Source organism: Silurus aristotelis (genome assembly GCF_946808225.1).
Source record: "Silurus aristotelis genome assembly, chromosome: 6".
Classification (NCBI taxonomy): domain Eukaryota; kingdom Metazoa; phylum Chordata; class Actinopteri; order Siluriformes; family Siluridae; genus Silurus; species Silurus aristotelis.
The window spans coordinates 33,092,679-33,116,241 of record NC_139579.1 but is presented as its reverse complement, the minus strand read 5'-3'; the positions used below and the strand labels follow the sequence as shown (position 1 = coordinate 33,116,241).

Below are 23,563 nucleotides of genomic sequence, written 5' to 3'. Positions count from 1 at the left end.
TGAGTATAGGAAAAAAAAACACGCACACCAGCACCACCTGCTGGCAGAATTATGCAACTTATAAAAAGGAATCAATGACTTTTTCACGTGACTTTTACCTCCCTTTTTTTTTTCAAAGCGTTTAAAGGTTTATCCTGAAAACTTGCCATCTTTAAAGTGAACATTTGGTTCCACCTACATTAGAATGAGTCTGGTTTTACATTTCTCTCTGTTATACAGCTGAGTTATGAGCCTTGAATGGTGCTGCCACTGCCGGGCCCTTGAGCATGGCCCCTAAACTCTTAAACATTACGGCTGTGACGGATTGACCTCACTGAGACGTTTGTCCCTCTGTCCTCCTCGTAGGTGGTGGTGAAAAAGTACAGAGGCTTTGAGATCCCTAAAGACCTGACAGCAGTGTGGAAGTACCTGAGCAACGCGTACTCCCGCGATGAGTTCACCAACACCTGCCCCAGCGACAAGGAGATCGAGATCGCTTACGCCGACGTGGCCAAGAGGCTCGTCAAATAAACGCCTTCGCCACCAAAACACTCCCTTTTCCTTCCGATATATATATTTTTTCTATCTATCGTTCTTTTTTCCCCACTGAAACCCCACAACACTGGGACTTCTTTATTTTTCACACGGAGGAAAAAAGACTTTCAGTTGTAGAGGATAATAATAATCCAGTGCATGAAGTCCTGATGGATACGGATCTATTTCATTTCTTACTTTTCACTTCTGTTCAATTTAATTTAACTTTCTGGTTGTTTGTTTTTCTATCATATGAGAAGTGTTAACCAGTTAACGAGTGTGTATTGGTACAGCGTAATATACAGTAACACACACACACACACACACACACACACACACACACACACACACACTTCTCCCTGTAGCAGTAAAGGAGAGTATATATTCACCAGCCCTTAGAGTTCTGCTTTTCTTGATTTGCTTCAAAGCTTCTATTTTCTTGTTTATGAAAGAAATCAGCATCTGAACAGTGTTTGAAGCTCCAGTGTTTTTCTTTTTCCCCCATCAAGCACTGACCAGATATTAGACTCCGACATGAAGGTAGACTTTTAAATCGATGTGTCTTTTTTTTTTTCCCCCTAATTGATTATAATCTTTACTAAAACTCCACCCACCTGCCTGATTTTTTGTATTTTTTTATTTTGGTTAGGTTTTTTCAGCTCAGTGGATCGTCTCAGTCGTCTCAGTCGTCTCAGTCGTCTCAGTCGTCTCAGTCGTATCAGGTGTGTTTGATCGTGCGTTTAATCGTAAATGTAAATTAGAAAAATGTAGAAAGAAACACAATGACTGTGAGGACAAGGTGCCAAAAATTTGCCTTCTTTTTACTTTAAAATAAAAAACAGGATTTTTTTATGACGGATCTAAAAAAAGATTTTTGGTAATGATTTGATGATCTGAATGTAGCTGATGAAGGTCTTACTCAGGTGCACGTGTTGGAATACGTCGCCTCTCCGGCCTTCACCGTCTCCTCACAGCGATTTTTTCTTTTCTTTTTTTCATACGTTGCACCTCAAATCACAAGTGATTGTACTCGAAGGGAAAAACGATCTGATTGTGTTCCGTGATCCAGAAGGAACAACATAAAGCTTTATTCTTTTTCTAATGTTGGATTGAAGTGTTTCTGAGCTTCAGGTTTCTCCACCTGTTGGATTTTTTAGTAGATTAAAATAAAAAGGTACAGAAATTGCATTTATTTTCTTTTCCAATTTTGTTTCCTTGTTGGAACCATGATGATGATGATGATGATGATGATGATGAAGGTTCACCACTGAAGTCTGAGGACTTATTTCACATCAAAACAACCAGAGATGTAAGGGTGCCAATACTTATAATAATCAGGATTCTGATAAATATAAACTGATCAGGGTTTTGATTGTAACTGAAAAAACAGGGGAGGAGTCAGGACTGATCCAGGTACCACCTATTAGAGAAAGAGGGGGAGGAGTCAGGACTGATCCAGGCATCACCTATTAGAGAAAGAGGGGGAGGAGTCAGGACTGATCCAGGCACCGCCTATTAGAGAGAGGGGGAGGAGTCAGGACTGATCCAGGCACCACCTATTAGAGAGAGGGGGAGGAGTCAGGACTGATCCAGGCACCACCTATTAGAGAGAGGGGGAGGAGTCAGGACTGATCCAGGCACCACCTATTAGAGAGGGGGAGGAGTCAGGACTGATTCAGGCCCTCCCTTTCTCTTTCTCCCCCTCCCTCAAACCTTCCAGCTCTCTCATTCTCCCTTTTCCTCCCTCTCTTTCTTCTTCCCTCCCTCACACTCTCTCTCGCTACCCTGTTTCTTGTCCTTTTTTTTTCTTCTCTTTCTCCCTCTCTCCCTCTTCCTCCTCACTCATTCCCACTTCTCTCTTTTCCTCTCTTAGTCCCTCTCTCCCTGTACGTAAACCAATTAATCATAAGAAGAACGTCACTGTATGGCCACAAGTCTATAATCAGATTGGTATGAACATCTCATTCCACATTTAGTCTCCACTTGCTGTTATAATAATCTCCACTCCACTGGGAAGATGTTCCACAAGATATTTTGGAAAGAACACAATGGTGTTAGTACTGATGTAGGTGAGGTGAGGAGGTCTGGGGTGCAGTCAGTGTGAAAAATTCATCCCAAAGGCGTTCACTAGGGTTGGAGCTCTATAGCAGGAGATCTTCCCCTCTAACCCATGGAAAGCAGATGTTCATGAAGCTGGTTTTGTGCACACGGGCACTATCACAGGGTCAAGCAAAACATTCTAAGTCGTCCTGCACCATTGTGTTTGACTTTGTGAAAAAAAACCCCACAAAACGCTGGAAAAATCGTGCGTCCTAATACTTTTGTCTGTATAGTGTATGTTTCATGTTTGTCCACTAGGGGGCAGTGCAGCCTATAACTTACTGCGCTGTTGAATTCTGCGTTCTGATTGGTCAGAAGGGATCGTATTCTATAACAGTAGTTTCTTTAGCATATTTCTATAATAACAGATTATTCTTAGGGATGTCCCATATCAAAATAAACTCTTGATAGAAGATGTTTCCACAGCATCAATGATGTTCTACAGTCAAGGTCACCTACATGCACAAATAAACACGTTGCAGAGCCTGAAATCAACCAAACAACGTTTAAAACAAAAAGTCATCAGGTTCTGCCCAGAAAAAAGCGACATTGTTTGGCCAAAAGTATTAGGACACCGGGGTTTTCCAGCCATATGTGGTTCTTCCTTAAACTGTTTTCACAAAGTTGGACATCTTTCGATTCAGTAGCAGGAAATTTTGCCTTCACTTGAACTAGGAGACCCAAACCAGCTTCAGCATGACAATGCCCCTGTGCTCAAAGCCTGCTCCATGATCTGTTTTACATGAGTTGGATTTGATGGAGGATCTACTGCTATAGAGCTCCAACACTATTAAACACCTTTGGGATGAATGTGAACACTGACTGCACCCCAGGAACCTCCTCACCTTCTCACCTACATCACTACCTGACTTTACTAACACACTTATAGCTAAACGAATCTCCACAAAATCTAGTGGAACATCTTCCCAGAAGAGTGGAGGATATTATAACAGTGAATATGGACTAGATGTGGATTGAGATGTGGTATTGGAGACACACACTGTATTTGGTGTATTTTGTGCTTTGTAGAGGTGAGCGCTCCATGAAATGATGAATAAAATGATAAAAAAAGCCGTTTATAAATAGCTAGAAGTGTCCACATCTGGTCCTGGAGAACTTTGTCACATCTGATCCATTTCAATAAAACTAGCTTTTTAGTGCAAGATATGAGGTTCTCCAGGAACCTGTGGCTCAGAAACACTTAACATTTCTTCACATTATTGCAGGACACGAGGTTATCCAGGAACAGGCTGGGGAACTTGTAGCTCAGAAAGTTCTCCAGAAGAGACAGAAGACTAGAATGATCATTACACAGAGCACAATACTGCACTGCAGTGAGGAGGTTACAATCTGATCTGGCAACCTACAAACCAACCCATCTCGGGAAATGGATATGATTCGCTGGAGGGAATCGATTCTTTTGAACCAACGCGTTTAAATCAATCAATCTACATAATTCGAATCGCTTGACTCCTGAGAGAAAGCAGCTGTGAGGAAAATGTTTGGTCATATGTAGCTCTGATGTTCCTCCCTCAGTTTGCTTGTATAAGAACCGAGCTTATAATAAAATCCTGCAGAAAGGAGCTTCAATGGAGGCTGCAGACACCATTTACAATCTAAACTAGGTTTAACCCAAAGATAGACTGATGAATCTCCTCCTAAAGTGTCCGGGGTGAGAGGGATCAGCCAGCATCTTAACTGCCTGCTCCAGGATCCTGGACATGTAGAGTTCCTGTAGAGGAGGCAGGCTGCAGCCAGTCATCTTCTCAGCAGATTGGAGGACACCCTGCAGTCTGCCCTTGTCTTCAGCAGCATACCAGATGGTAATGGAAGGTGGTAGCTCAGCTCTTCTGATCCAAATAGAATGCTTTATTGGACTTTGAATCAAATCCCACCACCACTGAGCTGCTACTGCTGGGCCCTTGAGCAAGGCCCTTAACCCTCCACTGCTCAGTTGTAAGTCGCTCTGGCCAATGCCATCTGCCAAATTCCATTAATGTAAATGATGGAGGACGGGAGAATGGACTCAAAGATGGAGGTGTAGAAGTGCAAAATCAATGACTTTGGTAGGGTTTGTTTGGGTAGAAAGTCCAATGTCTGGTGGAGGTGGTAGGATTGAACTTTAAAACAGAAGGTCATGATTCCAAGGCTTTTAACCATCAACTGCTCAGTTGTAAGTCTCTCTGGATAAGTGTGTCTGAGCTGAGGTTCAGCTACCACTTGACGTTCTGAGGGATGATTAATCATTTTCTCAGATAAATAATTTATTCATTATGGAGGTCCTCAAGATCCCATCCCTTCTCCTGCAGGTTGGTGGTTCCTGCCCCTGCAGGTTGATAGTTTCTGCCCCAACACATTATTTTATATAAAATAAAATCGGAATTGACTCCCTACTGAACACAAAGTTCCATAAATCCTACAGTAATGTCATTACTTCCACTTTCATTTTCCCTCCTGCACAGAATCGACTCACTCTCAGAAGAGTCGCTCTAAAAGATCCGAATCACTTCAGCTGCTGTTATTGTTGGTTGACTCGAGCCCGGAGCTCAGACCTCACCAGCGCGCGCGCCCGGGCGTTATTTCACCAGGAGCGTGGAACCGAAACCCCAGCGACCATGAGCGCGCCGCCGAAAACCTCCAGGTTTAAGAAGATATTCCTGACCTCCAAGTCCAAGTCCCAGGAGAAGGAGGACGCGGAGAAGTGGGAAGCTTTCTCCACGAGCGCGCGTGCAGAAGCTTCACCACCCACCAGCCCGAATGAAAAGAAGAAGACGAAGAAGATAAAGAGGTTCGGCTCGTGGCGCTCCAAAAAGAAACCTTCCTGCGAGTCCTTCAGCTTCAGCGACGGCGGAGAACAGCTGGACTTCACAAGCAGCCAAATGTAAGTGCGATCAGCTTCAGTGGTGCACTCTGGGCTCACTTGGGCTCACCTGAGCTCACCTGGGCTCACATGGGCTCTCATGCGCACGTGCATATCATTCGCTTTTATTATAAACAATGTAAAAATAGCTGGAGTTTTATTACGACATTGTTTCAAGCATCACAGCAGACCTTCACACTGTCCTGCTTCTGTCCTGCTTCTGTCCTCTGTCCTGCTTCTGTCGCTCGTCCATGTTTCGCCATTATGTCCTATGTAAAGCGCGCGCGCGCTGAAGGTTCATTAACAAAAGAAAACTTCTGGAAAGTGCATTTACGCTCCTTGACTTATTTAATTTAGACATTAAACCTCATGAACGTTTCCGATGAAGATCTTCTGCACTGCATTCTTTCTCATGATCACTGATAATAATAATTTGTATGATTGAATCAATTTTATAATATTGAATTGATCGGTATTAATTTCAGTCCAACACAGTGGTGTGGAACAAAAACACTCATTTAATAATCTATATCTGTTGATGTGTGTGTGTGTGTGTGTGTGTGTGTGTGTGTGTGTGTGTAGTATTAACACACACTCGCTGCTCACTTTATTTACACCTGAAGGATATAAAGCTACAGTTTGCAGTTTCTCCTCCTTCATGTGAAGCCTCTGACTGTGAAATGCTGTTGGAAGCCAATGAGAAAGTGATGAATGTGGTGGATGTTCTCGAGAGAGTGTGTGTGTTTGAGCATCGACCCTTTAGCGTCCTTCCTCACGCTCACCTGCTCCACCGTGTGCTTTCAGGACGTGTCATAACCTGTAGGATTCCTCTCAGAGGTTCCACACCATATAAATGTGTTTTATTATCATATTTGTTATCATTTTTAATGTATAAAAGTATCAAGAGCTTAAAAACTTTTACGTTCCAACATAGAATTCAATCTGGTTGAACATCATCTTCTTGTGAAGAGTGGAAGTTACTTTAACAGCAGATGGGGATTAGATGCTTTCACGTAGCATTTGGATGCTCAGGTGTACACAAACATTTGAGTGTATCATGTGAATCACATCTGCAGGTCAGAGTTCAATTCTCCTGCATGAGAGACCTTTAATAAGGAGAAAGTTTTCTAGACCCTCAGTCCAACACTCTCCACAGCTTCTCATCTCATCATCTCACTATGTTCTCATCTCAGAGTAGTGAGGAACAGCGTGAAATGTGGTGGAGTAAAGAGTGTATTTACGTACACATGTAAAATCTTAGGATATTACAGGGATTTGGAACTTATGCGAGGTGGTAACTTACTGGTTAAAACATTTGGATCTAAAGGTTTTGACTTTAAATCTCATTGCTACTCCTGGACTCTTGAACAAGAACCTTAACCCCATAGCTGCTACTCCTGGAATCCTGAGCAAGGACCTTAACCCCACAGCTGCCACTCCTGGGCCCCTGAGCAAGGACCTTAACTCCATAGCTGCCACCCATGGGCTCCTGAGGAACGACCTTTTCCCCACAGCTGATGCTCCTGGGCCCCTGAGCAAGGACTTTAACTCCATGGCTGCCACTCCTGGGCCCCTGAGCAAGGACCCTAACTCCATGGCTGCCACTCCTGGGCCCCTGAGCAAGGACCCTAGCTCCATGGCTGCCATTACTGGACTCCTGAGCTAGGGCTTTAACTCCATAGCTGCCACTCCTGGGCCCCTGAGCAAGGACCTTAACGCCACAGCTGCCACTCCTGGACTCCTGAGCTAGGGCTTTAACTCCATAGCTGCCACTCCTGGGCCCCTGAGCAAGGACCTTAACCCCACAGCTGCCACTCCTGGGCCCCTGAGCAAGGACCTTAACTCCATAGCTGCCACCCATGGGCTCCTGAGGAACGACCTTATCCCCACAGCTGCCGCTCCTGGGCCCCTGAGCAAGGACTTTAACTCCATGGCTGCCACTCCTGGGCCCCTGAGCAAGGACCCTAACTCCATGGCTGCCACTCCTGGGCCCCTGAGCAAGGACCCTAGCTCCATGGCTGCCATTACTGGACTCCTGAGCTAGGGCTTTAACTCCATAGCTGCCACTCCTGGGCCCCTGAGCAAGGACCTTAACGCCACAGCTGCCACTCCTGGACTCCTGAGCTAGGGCTTTAACTCCATAGCTGCCAGTCCTGGGCCCCTGAGCAAGGACCTTAACGCCATAGCTGCCACTCCTGGACTCCTGAGCAAGGACCTTAACTCCATAGCTGCCACCCATGGGCTCCTAAGCAAGGACCTTAATCCCTCATCTGCCACTCCTGGACTCCTGAGCAAGGGCTTTTACCCCACAGCTGCCACTCCTGGGCCCCTGAGCAAGGACCCTAACTCCATGGCTGCCACTCCTGGGCCCCTGAGCAAGGACCCTAGCTCCATGGCTGCCATTACTGGACTCCTGAGCTAGGGCTTTAACTCCATAGCTGCCACTCCTGGGCCCCTGAGCAAGGACCTTAACGCCACAGCTGCCACTCCTGGACTCCTGAGCTAGGGCTTTAACTCCATAGCTGCCAGTCCTGGGCCCCTGAGCAAGGACCTTAACGCCATAGCTGCCACTCCTGGACTCCTGAGCAAGGACCTTAACTCCATAGCTGCCACCCATGGGCTCCTAAGCAAGGACCTTAATCCCTCATCTGCCACTCCTGGACTCCTGAGCAAGGGCTTTTACCCCACAGCTGCCACTCCTGGGCCCCTGAGCAAGGCCCTTAATCCCTCAGTTGTTTGAATGAAATAAAAAAGTCTGCCACGTTATAAATGTTCATGTAAATAGCTGTAGATACGAGAGTCTGTGATTTGAATGTTGGCCAGAGAGTTAATATTTATTTAAATAAATTAAATTTTTTGGTTATACACTACAAAGTATCTGAACAACTTGCAAATGTTTTGTACCTATATACAATACAGACATGTTTGTTGAAGAAGAATCAAGTTCCAATGTTCCTCTGGCAGTCATGCGATTTGAGTTAATGATTTTGGGTAACTAAAACAGAGCCGTACTGACATGGCGGAGGTTGTTTTCCCATCCTACAGCTCTGAATGAAGACTTGAAACCTGTTGAAGTAGGGTTAGGGTTACACATAAAATGTACATGCAAACCACAGAATCCAGAACAACCAGTCTGTTAAACGTGTACCCGAGACTCTGTACGTTGATCTGCGGCAGGAAGCGACACACACGTGCTTCAACAGTCTCACTGTCACATAGCTTCAGGCAAATAACGATAACACGATTGTTTTATCCAGAGAGTCGAAAGAATCGTTTGGTATTCAGATTGATTCTTTTTCAAAGAGTCATTTAAGCTGTGAAACTGCGTGACATCGTGTGAGTCGTCTAGGTTTAGGGGTCTCAACCACCTGGTCATGTATCTTTACCCGGCCGTGGATCATTTTACAGGGTTTTTAATTTACATTTTTTATTCTATTTATATGTGTTTGATGTTCACGTGTTTCATTATGGAAACCACACCAAGCTGCCACTCTTGGGCCCCTGAGCAAGGCTCTTAACTCTCAACTGCTCAGCTGTATGTATGAGATTAAATTGTCCCATTTGAAAGTGGTCCATGATCCAAAACAGGTCAGGGAGCACTGATCTAAAATATTCATAGAATTAATAATTTTTTTATTTAAACCGCTGAAGCTCTGAAGATCCTTGAAGTCCCATAAGTTGTGAGGTGAAGCCTCAATAGATCTGACTTGCTTGTCCAGGACGTCCTATAGACTCTTGACTAGATTGAGACCTGGGGAATTTGGGCTGGGTCAACACCTCAATCATGTTCCTCACAATGTTCCTGAACGATGCTGCAGTGTGGATCCTGCTGAAAGATGACACTCAGGATGCTGTTTTTTGCACCGCATTGTGTTTGTTTACAAATACTCTCGTTTTTAGTCTTTATAGTGCTCTTTACACAGTACTGTATATTCAGATTATACAGAAGGTTTACTGGTCGGCGCTTTCATGTGTATTGTCTTGTGTTGTCTGTCTGTCTGTCTGTCTGTCTGTCTGTCTGTCTGTCTGTCTGTCCTGTCTGTCTGTCTGTCTGTCTGTCTGTACTGTCTGTCTGTACTGTCTGTCTGTCTGTACTGTTTGTCTGTCTGTACTGTCTGTCTGTACTGTCTTTCTGTCTGTCTACTGTCTGTACCGTCTATCTGTCTGTACTGTTTGTCTGTCTGCACTGTCTGTACAGTACTGTACTGTCACTCGGTTGCACTCGATGCACTTTATGTAGCTTGTGTTGTGTTGTAGATCTATGTAGTTTAGTGTAGCACCAGGGTTCTGGAGGAACGTTGTCTTGTTTTTACTGTGTACCACTGTGTATAGTAGAAATGACAATAAAAAGCCTCTTGACCTCTTGACTTGATCATTAAGGTGGTAGGTTTCACTAAAGGAACATCCACATAAACACCAGGACCTGAGGTTTCCCAGCAGAACCACACTAAGCCACACCCACACATAAAGCCATAAAAATTTTGGATGACCAGGCCATGTTCGTCCACTTCTCTATGGTCCAGTCCCGACGTCCTTCGTGGAAGCTTCAGGTGTTGTACATGGTCATCATGTGCTCTCTGACTGCTCCCAGGTCCTTATTCTTTTTTTTATGCCCATTTTTTTTCACAGAACCGCCTGTTTACTTGTTGCCTGATTTGTCTCCTTGATGGTTGCCATGGTAATGAGGTAATCATTTGGTATTCTCGATTCTTCACCTGTATGTGGTTTTAATGTTCTGACTGATCGGTGTGTATTAGTTCTGTTACATTGTCATGAGTTAAAAACACACAGACACACACACACACACACACACACACACACACACACACACACACACACTCCCCACACCGCACGGATGAGTTTAGTGGAATCAGCAGAACAATATTTCCTGATCTCACTTTTGTTTAAAGCGGAAAGAAGCAAAGCCTGAAGCGAAAGAGTGACGAGCCTCATTCCAGTCAAACTCCAGCTGCCTTGACTCATCTTCAGCTCTGACTGATTACTTTAACTCTGTGTGTGTGTGAGTGTGTGTGTGTGTGTGTGTGTGTGTGTGTGTGTGTGTTATGAAAAGCTTTCAGAAGCACCTTGACACCTTAAATAACGCATTGAAAATTGCACTGCAAACCAAAATGATTCCAGAAGAATCTCTGAAACGAAGGGGGCGGAGTCTAACCTAAATTTAATCAGCCAATCACAACCCTGAAATTGAGTAATATGTCGTTGTAACAATAGTTTATGTCTTACTAGCAAAATCAGGTCTGAGGGATTTAATTAAACCAGTAATGTTGATATTAGCCAGAGGAGAGTGTGGTGGAGAATAAACTCTCTGAGATGGCCTGAGGAAGAAGAAACTCTGGAAGGTTCCACACTCCAAAGTGAACCTCATCCTCATCACCGAATGTTCATTCATTAGAGTTCCATCACTGTTGAGGTTTACTGTTCAATACATGTGACATAAAAGGACTTAAAAAAAAAAGAGACATATTTATCACGTGACAAACGTTTGGTGACAACGCTGTATTTATAACTATTATATTACATATTGTACCTGGATCAATGTGATTAGTGGATTGTGATTGGCTGGAAGTTTAGGTGTTAATAGTGGATTGTGATTGGCTGGAAGAAGTTCAGGTGTGAATAGTGATTTGTGATTGGCTGGAAGGAGTTCAGGTGTGAATAGTGATTTGTGATTGGCTGGAAGGAGTTCAGGTGTGAATAGTGGATTGTGATTGGCTGGAAGGAGTTCAGGTGTGAATAGTGATTTGTGATTGGCTGGAAGGAGTTCAGGTGTGAATAGTGATTTGTGATTGGCTGGAAGGAGTTCAGGTGTGAATAGTAATTTGTGATTGGCTGGAAGGAGTTCAGGTGTGAACAGTGGATTGTGATTGGTTGGGAGGAGTTCAGGTGTGAATAGTGGATTGTTATTGGCTGGAAGGAGTTCAGGTGTGAATAGTGGATTGTGATTGGCTGGAAGGAGTTCAGGTGTGAACAGTGGATTGTGATTGGTTGGGAGGAGTTCAGGTGTGAATAGTGGATTGTGATTGGCTGGAAGGAGTTCAGGTGTGAACAGTGGATTGTGATTGGATGGGAGGAGTTCAGGTGTGAATAGTGGATTGTTATTGGCTGGAAGGAGTTCAGGTGTGAATAGTGGATTGTGATTGGTTGGGAGGAGTTCAGGTGTGAATAGTGGATTGTTATTGGCTGGAAGGAGTTCAGGTGTGAATAGTGGATTGTTATTGGTTGGGAGGAGTTCAGGTGTGAATAGTGGATTGTGATTGGTTGGGAGGAGTTCAGGTGTGAATAGTGGATTGTGATTGGTTGGGAGGAGTTCAGGTGTGAATAGTGGATTGTTATTGGCTGGAAGGAGTTCAGGTGTGAATAGTGGATTGTTATTGGTTGGGAGGAGTTCAGGTGTGAATAGTGGATTGTGATTGTTTGGGAGGAGTTCAGGTGTGAATAGTGGATTGTGATTGGTTGGGAGGAGTTCAGGTGTGAATAGTGGATTGTTATTGGCTGGAAGGAGTTCAGGTGTGAATAGTGGATTGTTATTGGTTGGGAGGAGTTCAGGTGTGAATAGTGGATTGTGATTGGTTGGGAGGAGTTCAGGTGTGAATAGTGGATTGTGATTGGTTGGGAGGAGTTCAGGTGTGAATAGTGGATTGTTATTGGCTGGAAGGAGTTCAGCTTTATTGACTTCCTCACTGAAAAAACTAATCTGAAGCGAGTCATATAGACGAATTGTGTAAATAAATTGTTGAAAATCCTGGCTGTGGTAAATGTAACGTTACAATTTACACACTTTCACCATACATTTCCTGATACATCTGTCATTTCCATGGTAACACACACCTTCTCCAGGTTCTGTTTAGAACTTTGCACTTGAACAAAACACTGGTGGTGGAAATGGTAAAGCAAAACAGTTGTAGTTGCCTGAGGTTAGGAGCCTGTTAGTGTGTGTGTGTGTGTGTGTGTGTGTGTGTGTGTGTGTGTGTGAGGGGTGTGGACAGCTAAAATGTAGCCTGACTCCTTAATTCTGACTTCTGTGGCATTTCTGCCTTAAGGATTTTTTGTTTGTCGTCACCATCAGCGGCTCCTGTGATGATGCGTGTCGTGTGATTTGCATAAATGAAATACAGAGATAAAGGAGAATTATTAAAATAATGTACTTTCCTCTGTTCCGCATGCAGACTCTTTGTTGTGGGCATCAATGCTGGGTTTCTTCCTCAGGTGTGAAACTAGAGACATTACGCTCCCCAGAGAAAGGTGTTCTGTTTACACAGGCTGCTGCTACTGTTAACGAACGGGCATGTACAGTTATAACACACACACACACACACACACACACACACACACACACACACACACACACACACACACACACACTCTACTGGGAAGATGTTTCACTAGATGTTGTGTATATTCATTCAGCTACACGGGTGTTAGTAAAGTCATGACGATTGGACGATTAGGTGTGAATACTGGATTGTGATTGGCTGGAAGTTTAGGTGTGAATACTGGATTGTGATTGGCTGGAAGTTTAGGTGTGAATACTGGATTGTGATTGGCTGGAAGTTCAGGTGTGAATACTGGATTATGATTGGCTGGATGTTCAGTCGTGAATAGTGGATTGTGATTGGCTGAAAGTTCAGGTGTGAATACTGGATTGTGATTGGCTGGAAATTCAGGTGTGAATACTGGATTATGATTGGCTGGATGTTCAGTCGTGAATACTGGATTGTGTTTGGCTGGAAGTTCAGTCGTGAATAGTGGATTGTGATTGGTTGGAAGTTCAGTCGTGAATAGTGGATTGTGATTGGTTGGAAGTTCAGTCGTGAATAGTGGATTGTGATTGGTTGGAAGTTCAGTCGTGAATAGTGGATTGTGATTAGTTGAAAGTTCAGGTGTGAATAGTGGATTGTGATTGGTTGAAAGTTCAGGTGTGAATAGTGGATTGTGATTGGTTGAAAGTTCAGGTGTGAATAGTGGATTGTGATTGGTTGGAAGTTCAGTCGTGAATAGTGGATTGTGATTGGTTGAAAGTTCAGGTGTGAATAGTGGATTGTGATTGGTTGAAAGTTCAGGTGTGAGTTCAGAGCGTTGAACGCACAGGTATTTTGCGTTTGTCAGTTGCTTATAAACACCTGTAACCATAGTAACATCTAGTTTTAGTTCCATTCAGAGTGAGATGGGGATTTTGATTAATTGTTTGAAGCACATTTAACGAACTTAAGAAGAAAATGTTCAAATGAGAAACAGCAGCAGGAGTTTAACGGCAACAGCTTCATTACTGGCAAATTACAAAGTGGTGAATGATTTTACTTTGAAAAAAGGAATTTACGAAATTCTTTTGTGATCATCCAGTTTTCAGAAACCCCCTTGTTGTAGGATCAAATATTGTGTGTGTGTGTGTGTGTGTGTGTGTGTGTGTGTGTGTGTGTGTGTGTGTGTGTGTGTTTGTTCAATCAAAGCTCCAAGGCAGCTAAACTGAACCAAAGCACTGAACACTTCAGGAACATGACGCATGACCTGAAAAATAACAAAACAGCAAACAAACCGTGGAAGTGAAAAGTTTGAAACACGTTCTTTCTAAAACGATCAGATCATTTATTTAGTGCTCCACGTGTTTTTATCAAAACAAAACAGCAAACGTATAAAATTAAACGTGAAACCTCCCTTTAGGCAGTTTTCTCTTCTCAGGATTCCATCCTGATGATGACAGAAGAATTCCTGAAGTTGCTGGAGGCCTGCTGCAGAACACTGCTGCAGAACCGAGAAACCGTTTCCCAGAAAAACCTCGCACCAGTTCCATCACTGTTCACTCCGGGAACGATTGAACATCACTGCATCACTCGCTTGTGTACGCTCATTTAATTCCAGGTGTTATGTTCACATCTGGGCACGGCGAAGTCGACTGACCGACTACGGCCGTTGTTTGTTTTGATCCGGTTGTCATGCCAACGGAGGCAAATAAGAAAGCGCTGTTTAGGTGCCAAGTGTGTATGGGTTCTGTTTTTATTGCTTAAGTGAGGGGGAGTGTGTGTGTGTGTGTGTGTGTGTGTGTGTGTGTGTGTGTGTGTGTGTGTGTGTGTGTGTGTGTGTGTGAGTGTGTGAGTGTGTGTGTGAGTGTGAGTGTGTGTGTGTGTGTGTGTGTGTGTGTGTGAGTGTGTGAGTGTGTGAGTGTGTGTGTGAGTGTGTGTGTGAGTGTGAGTGTGTGTGTGTGTGTGTGTGTGTGTGAGTGTGTGAGTGTGTGTGTGTGTGTGTGGTGATTAATGCCAACTAGAACCAACATGCCAGGCTGCAGGGAATGTTCACATAGACCACGTTGTTGATGTGAATAAATCCCAAAACACACACGACACACACACGTTCACTCAGGACCCACAGTTTCATCCTGTATTTTATAAAATCTCAGGAAATCATACACTTTACTGTTTATTACATTAAAACTGCTCGAGGTGCCGAAACCGTGCAGCGTCTCTTCAGCTGTGTGTGTGTGTGTGTGTGTGTGTGTGTGTGTGTGTGTGTGTGTGTGTGTGTGTGCGTGTGTGTGTCGTTTAAGAGCCTGGAGGTGAAACACAGCTGGATCCCATCCATCTCAGTGTGTGTTTTCTGAAAAAGCTCTTTGTCTTTTTACCCCCCCCCCCACTCTCTCTCTCTTTCTCTCTGTCCCTCCCTCTCTCTTTTTCTTTTACCATTTCTCTCTCTCTATTCTTTTCCCTCTCCCTCTCACTTTATCACTCTCTCCCCTATTTTTTCTGATTGTCTCCACCCCTTTTTCTCTCTTTCTTTCCCCTCTCTCTATACTCAGTCTTTTCCCCTCTACCCCTGTTTCTTTCCCTCACTCTGTCCATCTTTCACCCTCTCTATATCTACTTGTCTCCCCCACTCCCCCCTGTAAATCCAGTATGTTCCCATAGGCACTGATCTCCTCCTGCTAAAGGAATGAACTTCACTGTAAGGAGCAACTTCACGCATCACAGACTACATGTAAAGAGTGTCAACTTACCGCTCAACTAAACACTAACTAACCGCTCTAACTCAAAACTAACTAACCGCTCTAACTCAAAACTAACTAACCGCTCTAACTCAAAACTAACTAACCACTCTAACTCAACACTAACTAAATGCTTTAAATAAACACTAACTAACCGCTCTAACTAAACACTAACTAACTGCTTTAACTAAACACCAACTAACCACTCTAACTCAAAACTAACTAACCGCTCTAACTCAACACTAACTAACCGTTTTAACTGAACACTAACTAACCACTCTAACTCAAAACTAACTAACCGCTCTAACTCAACACTAACTAACCGTTTTAACTGAACACTAACTAACCACTCTAACTCAAAACTAACTAACCGCTCTAACTCAACACTAACTAACCACTCTAACTCAAAACTAACTAACCGCTCTAACTCAACACTAACTAACCACTTTAACTCAACACTAACTAAATGCTTTAAATAAACACTAACTAACCGCTCTAACTAAGCGCCCTAACTAACCGTTTTAACTGAACACTAACTAACCACTTTAACTAACCACTAACTAACCCCTAACTAACCGATTTAACTAAACACTAACTAACCACTCTAACTAACCGCTCTAACTAACAGCTTTAACTAAACCCTAACTAACCGCTCTAACTAACAGCTTTAACTAACCCCTAACTAACCGCTCTAACTAACAGCTTTAACTAACCCCTAACTAACCGCTCTAACTAAACACTAAACTCTCTAACTAAATTCTATCTTAATGTTTTACTAAACACGTTTAACTAAACTAAAATCATCTCCTTTATTACGTAAATGATTAATATCTTGCACCCAATCACTAACCACATCACCAAACACATACACCTTGTGCAAAACCTAGTGTATTATCGAGTTAATAATTTGACATGAGCCAATCAGAATCATAAATCTGTAATGATTGATGGATTAGAGCTTAAATAACAGCATTTCAAGCTCTGCCTCTTCCCCAGAATGTTGTTGATGTGATTGTGATTGTACGGTGGGAAACTTTCAGGGATACATGACGTTTTTGTGAAGTGGGTGGAGCTTCTTCATTTAAGGATATGTGACATGATTGTGATCTTGAAGTGGGTGAAGCTTCTGCATTTACATCAGGAAAAAGTTCTTTAGAAATGCATGACGTGATTGCGAATGTGAAGTGGGCGGGGCTTGTTCGTGTACGGGTAGTTGACAGGAGTGTGACTGTGAAGTGGGTGGAGTTTAAAGGCTTTTTCAAAGTTGCATGTTTCGGATAAGCCTGGACTCGAGTGAGCACAAACATGTAAATAAACAGATTTAAACTCATTTTTTGGTCATGTTATCAGTAGATCATTTATATAAAATTGTATTAAAAAATCTGATCTTAAATTGTCTTATGTTTAAGTAATAAGTCCAGATAAACAGTGTCCAATCTGAACACAGAGAAGGTTGAGTAAAAAAGTCAGACTTTAATGACAGGATGTTCAGGATATGGAACATGTGCTTTCTTTTGAATAGAACCTGTTTTTTTTTATTGAAGCTTTTGTGCATTATGTTGCATATTGATTTGACTTTAATCCGAGTTAATAGCCCCTGAATCCGAGTTCAGTGAGTCATGTCAGTGTGGAGAAATTCCGGTTAGTTCGGTCATGAATCACTTTCTGAAGAAAAAAGCGCTCTTATCGTCTGGGACTCGAGCCAATTCCCATCACGACAGGTGCCAATATTAATGTCTGCTGCTTCCTGAGTATGAATGAGGGCGATGTCATTGGACAGTTAAAAAAAACCTAAACTCAACCACAGACTTGTTTTCAATAAAATAAAATAAAAATTAATACAAAAAAAAACTATTTTATTGTTAACTGCTACATTTTTACAGACATTGTAAAATTTCAGCTTCATTTATGTTAGTTGTAGCTAAAGTTACATTATCTGTATATAAATGGATATTATCTCACCAAACATAATTATAAATATGTAATAATTATGACAAGTATGTTGGTACAGACACACACACATCACAAACTATACCATTTCATGCATAGACACCACACATGTCACATTCCTGTACGCACACACATCAGAAGAACATTTTAATGTTGCATATGCATATTTGATTAGCTTCATTCTTCAACAACCCCTGATTCCAGAGCTGGAGGTCTCCAGCTGGATAACGGGTGTGTGTGTGTATATGTATGTGTGAAATCTCTAGTGCAAGTGTGTGTTTACATCTGAGATAAGAAGGAGTGTTTCAGGATGGAAATAGAGGTGGAGATAAGATTATCTTTCTGACTCACAACATTAAACTTTGGTCCTCGCTAGCTAAGGAACTCACAGCTAACGTAGCCTAGCAAACTACAATGTTACGAAAATAAATAGTTTAATATCGCTGTAGAAAAAACATGTTTGCGTAGAATCTCAAATATAAAAAAATTTAAGCTTTTGGAAAAAAAAAACAAGATTGTATAACAATTAACTACAAATAGCTGTAGTTATACTGTTACACATACAAAAACAGGCAAATTGTGTGAAGAAAAGTGATGTCATTTACAATACATTGCTAAATATTTATAAGTTGTAGCTAATAAATCTACCTATTTCTATTTTATATATATATATATATATTAGTAATAGTTAAATTTATTTAGTTATAGCTCCATTTCTATTAGCTACATTTATATTAAATAACTAAATCTGTTAGTTATATTCGGGTGTTTGTTAGTTGTCCTCACAACACACGTCATCTCAAAGCAGCTTTACAGAATGTAACAGTGAAGGTGAATGATGTGTGTTTATCCCTGATGAGCAGAATGGAGACTGTGGTGAAGAAAAAACTCCCTTAGGTGTTATGAGGAAGAAACCTTGAGAGGAACCAGACTCAAAAGCAGAACCTCATCCCCATTTGGGTGACATCAAGAGTGTGATTATAGTCTTTAAATAAATATATAGATATGTATAGATATAGATGTAGTAAAATTGATATCAGCAAGCTAGTTTTAGATTAGTTATGGACAAATTTTATAATAGTAGCTAAATTTAAATTTAGTTAAGCAAAATTTCTATTTATTGTTTTTAAATTGATTTAAATATCTGATAATAGACCTGTGCTTTCTTCTTATCTTTCATATATAATGTCAATTGCTTTAGTTTACTTTTTACTCCCTGTGCTGCCTATGAAATCTATGATATGAATAAATCTAGATCTGTTTATCTACCCAATCATCTGGATTTGTCTTTCTATTTATCCATCCATCCATCCATCCATCCATCCATCCATCCATCCATCCATCCATCCATCCATCCAGATCTGTTTATCTACCCAATCATCTGGATTTGTCTTCCCATCCATCCATCCATTTATCCATCCATCCATCCATCCATCCATCCATCCATCCATCCATCCATCCATCCATCCATCCATCCATCCATCCAGATTTGTTTATCTACCCAATCATCTGGATTTGTCTTCCCATCCATCCATCCATCCATCCATTTATCCATCCATCCATCCATCCATCCATCCATCCATCCATCCATCCATCCATCCATCCATCCATCCATCCATCCATCCAGATTTGTTTATCTACCCAATCATCTGGATTTGTCTTCCCATCCATCCATCCATCCATCCATCCATCCATCCATCCATCCATCCATCCATCCATCCAGATTTGTTTATCTACCCAATCATCTGGATTTGTCTTTCCATCCATACATCTGTCCATCCAGATCTGTCTATCTAACCATCCATCTGGATTTTTCTTTCCATCCATCCATACATCCATCCAGATCTGTTTATGTTTCTATTCTGACTTCCGGCTTGGCATCCCCGTGCTCCGGCTCACTGACTCGCCTCACTGCCTCACTGACTCGCCTCACTGACTCGGCTATCCTCATGCTCACATTTATGCACAAATATTTACATTTCAGGTTGATGCTAAACTAAATTTCAATGCTGTGTACCTGTACTATGCAATGGCAAAAAGTTCTATCTATCCATCCGTCTGTCCATCTGTCCTTCTATCTATATCCATCCAACCATTTGGATCTGTTTATCCATGGAATACATTTTATATAAAAAAATCACTCATTACACACAGAAAGTCCAGACTATGTACATCTGATCTTACTGCCAGGATCCAGGTGACAGGATGATGAAGTTTTCAGGAGAGAGTGTTACAGGAGTGTGTGACAGTGATATTAGCGGTGTTCCTACAGTTGCTAATTGTTGTACTGGAGGTGTTTGTTGAAGCAGCAGATGAGTCAGCAGGCTGAAATGTGATGATATGTAAAAAACAATTAAAGGAGGAAATCGAGTCTAAACATTTTGCTGGTTAGAAGACGTTAAAAAATATTTGACCTGTGTGTAAATAAACATGTAAGAAAAGATGAGTCAGGTCCTGATAATGTGGTAGAGCGAGCGACGCCACAGTGTTTTGTAGAAAAGAAATGACAGGAAGTAGGACCTGAGCTGCTGAAATGGTCCATTTGGGGGGAACCCTGTGGAACATAATCGATGTAGACAGTTAAACCTGAAGGTCAGAAAAGAGCGAGAGCTTCATGTGTTTTTCATAGTGTTAGAACTCGTTTAATAATAAATAAATAATAATTACTTTTTTGTTACACGTTTACAATGTTCAGCTACGCTCACTTTTGGGAATGTTATTGCCTAGCTATGATCAATGTTTTAACCATGGCTATAGCTGTTGCCATGGAAACGTTTCACCATCACCAGGCACAAGCAAACATCAAGTTAACTTCCATCTGCCACTTTATTCTCTATCTCAGATCCCACCATCAGATCAGATTTTATAAGTGTTACTGATAACATTTTGAAAACTTTAAACTTGATTAGGGAATAACTTTACATTGTTGGGAAATAACTTTACACATGATTATAGAATAACTTTACACTTGATTAGGAAACATCTTTACACTTGTTTATAGAATAACTTTATATTGTTAGGTCATACATTTACACTCGGTTAGGAAATGCATTTACAATTGTTTAGGGAATAATGTTAACCTTGTTTGGGAAATAACTTTACACTTGATCAGAAAATAACTTTATACTGTTGGGGAATAACTTTACACTTGTTTAAGGAATAACCTTACACTTGATTAGGCAATAACTTTACACTTTTAGGGAATAATTCTACACTTACTAAGGGAATGACTTACATTTGCTTCAGAAATTATTGTAGATTATTTTTCGGGATTAACTTTACACTTTGGTTAGGGAATATCCTTGATTTGGGAAAAACTTTAACTCTTTATGTTAATGTTATGGCTGCTAATTAGATGCATTATTTAAAAAGTCATAGCTTAAAATATCTTGTTTAAATTGTAAATATGATTTTAATCATTTTTATGACCAGGTTATATTACAGAAGTTAAAAATCAGAAATTATTATCGTCTTATTATTTACGTCTTTTCAGCTAGCACATGACCTGGCCTTGAGCATGGTAAATATTTTTTTCAATATTTATTCTTAGCGAAAAGTGTTATAATAATATATCTAAAGATTATTCACCCTAATTAAAGGTTCGCTATGTGAGCTTGTTTTTTTTTAATAATTATTTTGTGTTAATAAACTCAGGTGAGCAAGGAGCGCTACCTCTCTGTAGCAAATACCTGAGCAGGACTCGCAGCATTGCTAAGAGAGGAAGGGCTTTTTGTTTACCAAACAAACACTGCAGGACATTACCTGATGAACCAAACTTCCTCTTGTTTATTTTCCAGAGAACTCGTATTAAAAACTCGATTCCCATCATGCTTTATAATGCGAGATGGACATTAATGATTACACTGGTAGCTGGAGAACCTGAGAATCAGGAAGAGTTGTGCTGTCTGTAAACCTGCTTTGAAAGATGTTAATGGAGATGTTTGTTGTGTAAATTAACACAACAAGGTTTTTAATGATGCTGTCATGGTGGATTGGAAACAAGCAACTAGTGTTGTTACTTTGTGTCATGGTTAGATGCTGTGGGTGATCATTTTAACCACCCTGAAGAACCTCAAGACGTTCTGTATTTGCTAGCAAACACTCCACACTGCTTTACTGATTACAATGTTTGTTTGCAGTTGACTTGACTTGACTTGACTTGAGTTGACTTAGTGCTTTTCCTCACAACTTATACGTTTCTCTTTCAGCTTAATAGGATAATCTGGTAAATACTGACAACGTGAAAGATTTTAGAGAAAGCAGGTGTAGCAAATTAGTGTTGAAGATCAGCATGGTTGATGTCAGAGCTCTATACTGTAACAGATTTCTCAAGATCTTATACACACACAAAAAAATGGGAACTTGATCAAATGAGACACCGTTTCTTTTGAATTCTTAGAATTTCACTGTTCTGTAATGTATCAGGCATCTTCATCTTTTAACGTTAGTGTAAATAATGCAATAAAAAAATAACACAAAGCTAATTTACTGTATATGATGTGTGTCAGGAGTGCTTACACACACACACACACACACACACACACACACACACACACACACACACACACACACACACACACACACACACAGAGGTGGAAACTACACTTGGTATTGGGTAGACTGGTTGTTGTAACATGTTGTAACTTGTAAGGGTAATTCTTGAGGAGGAAGAGTCGGGGTGTAGAGTGCAGTCATCATCATCATCGGTTGTTGTTGAAAAGCCGAAAGATCTTGTGTGTGCTTGATTCGATATTGTGTAATGCTTCTTCATACGAATATTTACAACCGCACAAAGCCTATTCAAATCATGAGAGGCTTTTTACTGAGTTGAAATTAAGGAAAAAGTGGAGAAACAATGTTTTTCTCACAGAGAGAGTGAGTTTTACGGGGACTTTTATTAAAAAGAAAAACGTATGTAAATTGTTGAGCGACGTTTTCTCTAAGATGTTTATTTTTTAGGTTAACGGAAGGGGTCTCGGGTGTCTCAGCGTATCGTATCGGTCAGAGGTGAAGCTGAAACGCTACATTTTCCAACAAGCTGTTGATGAAGTGAGAAGTTCATGTTCTACAACATTTGGTTACTGTAATGGATGAAAAGTATGTTTTTTATTTAGACAAAATAATTGGCAAATTCCTGTGATATATATATCATAAAATCCTTCCAGTGAACTGGAATGTTTGATATGTAAACACTCCCATGATGCACTGCAACAACCAGGGAGCATCAACACTCACTCATTATCTTCCTTTACAGGAAGTGACATCATATTTTTATTTTTATTTTTATTTTTTTTGGGGGGGGGGGGATATCTCAGTTTTTGAGTCACTCTCAGGTCTTGTTTTGGTTGCGCTAACATAATAAAGCTAAGTTAACTGGATATATTAAATTAAATATAAAACAGTGACCTTGTGATGACTCGGTTAGGGATGTGCGTGTTCAGAATTATTAATGAGGTCGATACGATTCGCATCTCGATTCATAGCCAACGTAAATTAAAGATATGAAGAGGCTATCGATGTGATGCGACAGGATTCCCCCCCATTATGATGCAGTGCGATCCGATTTCCATTCAACACAATGGAAAAATTCTGCTGCTCTGCAATTCAATAAGATACAGAAAGTTAAACTTTTATTTTCTTTGGTTCAGACAGACAACAAATCATCAATTCACTTGATCACTTTCTGACTTCTGACTCATGTCCCTTTCACACACACGACTTTAAAGATGCAGATCTACCTCTGCCATGTTAATCTGTATTCTATGTGACTCTCAGGACACGCCTCCTTAGTGTTGTGATGCGTCATACTCATGTAGCAGCAGTGATGCCGAGAGAACATGGTCGAGAAATAAGAAGAATTCAACCTACATATCAAATACTGGTCACAAATTCTAAATAATAAAAGTTTAGCGCATCGTTAACTTTAATGTGGATGCACCAATGCGAATCAGTGAATCTTACCATCTCTAGACCACTCACCACTGGCCTCAGATCAGCTCAGGAGGAACGCATTTTAAATCATCTCCACACTTCACGCATTATCACCTGCTACATTTACATATTACCACATTTTTATATTTGCATAACTGTAAGTCCTTTTGAGGGCAGTTTGCCGTTTGTAAAGTTCTCCTCATAACTAAATTCAG

The 23,563-nt window shown here is 41.3% G+C and overlaps 3 protein-coding genes and 1 long non-coding RNA gene across 6 annotated transcripts in view; 3 read left to right on the top strand and 1 right to left on the bottom strand.

Moving 5' to 3' along the window:
- Positions 1-1,701, top strand: part of clic4 (chloride intracellular channel 4) — a 28,550-nt gene extending 26,849 nt beyond the window's left edge. For both annotated transcript variants that reach the window (XM_083544925.1, XM_083544924.1), the window contains one exon: positions 346-1,701. In XM_083544925.1, coding sequence (XP_083401051.1) covers positions 346-510 — 165 coding nt within the window. In that variant the 3' untranslated portion in view covers positions 511-1,701. The remainder of the gene's footprint in view (positions 1-345) is intronic.
- The window catches only part of LOC310727975, a 72,927-nt gene extending 67,891 nt beyond the window's left edge, over positions 1-5,036 (bottom strand). The window contains exon 1 of the long non-coding RNA XR_014534149.1: positions 3,400-5,036. This is a non-coding gene — a long non-coding RNA (uncharacterized lncRNA). The remainder of the gene's footprint in view (positions 1-3,399) is intronic.
- srrm1 (serine/arginine repetitive matrix 1) overlaps positions 1-23,563 on the top strand; it is a 99,484-nt gene that overhangs the window by 41,471 nt on the left and 34,450 nt on the right. The gene's annotated exons all lie outside the window — the stretch shown is intronic.
- The window catches only part of crybg1a (crystallin beta-gamma domain containing 1a), a 64,192-nt gene continuing 45,747 nt past the window's right edge, over positions 5,119-23,563 (top strand). For both annotated transcript variants that reach the window (XM_083544507.1, XM_083544506.1), the window contains exon 1: positions 5,119-5,494. In XM_083544507.1, coding sequence (XP_083400633.1) covers positions 5,229-5,494 — 266 coding nt within the window. In that variant the 5' untranslated portion in view covers positions 5,119-5,228. The remainder of the gene's footprint in view (positions 5,495-23,563) is intronic.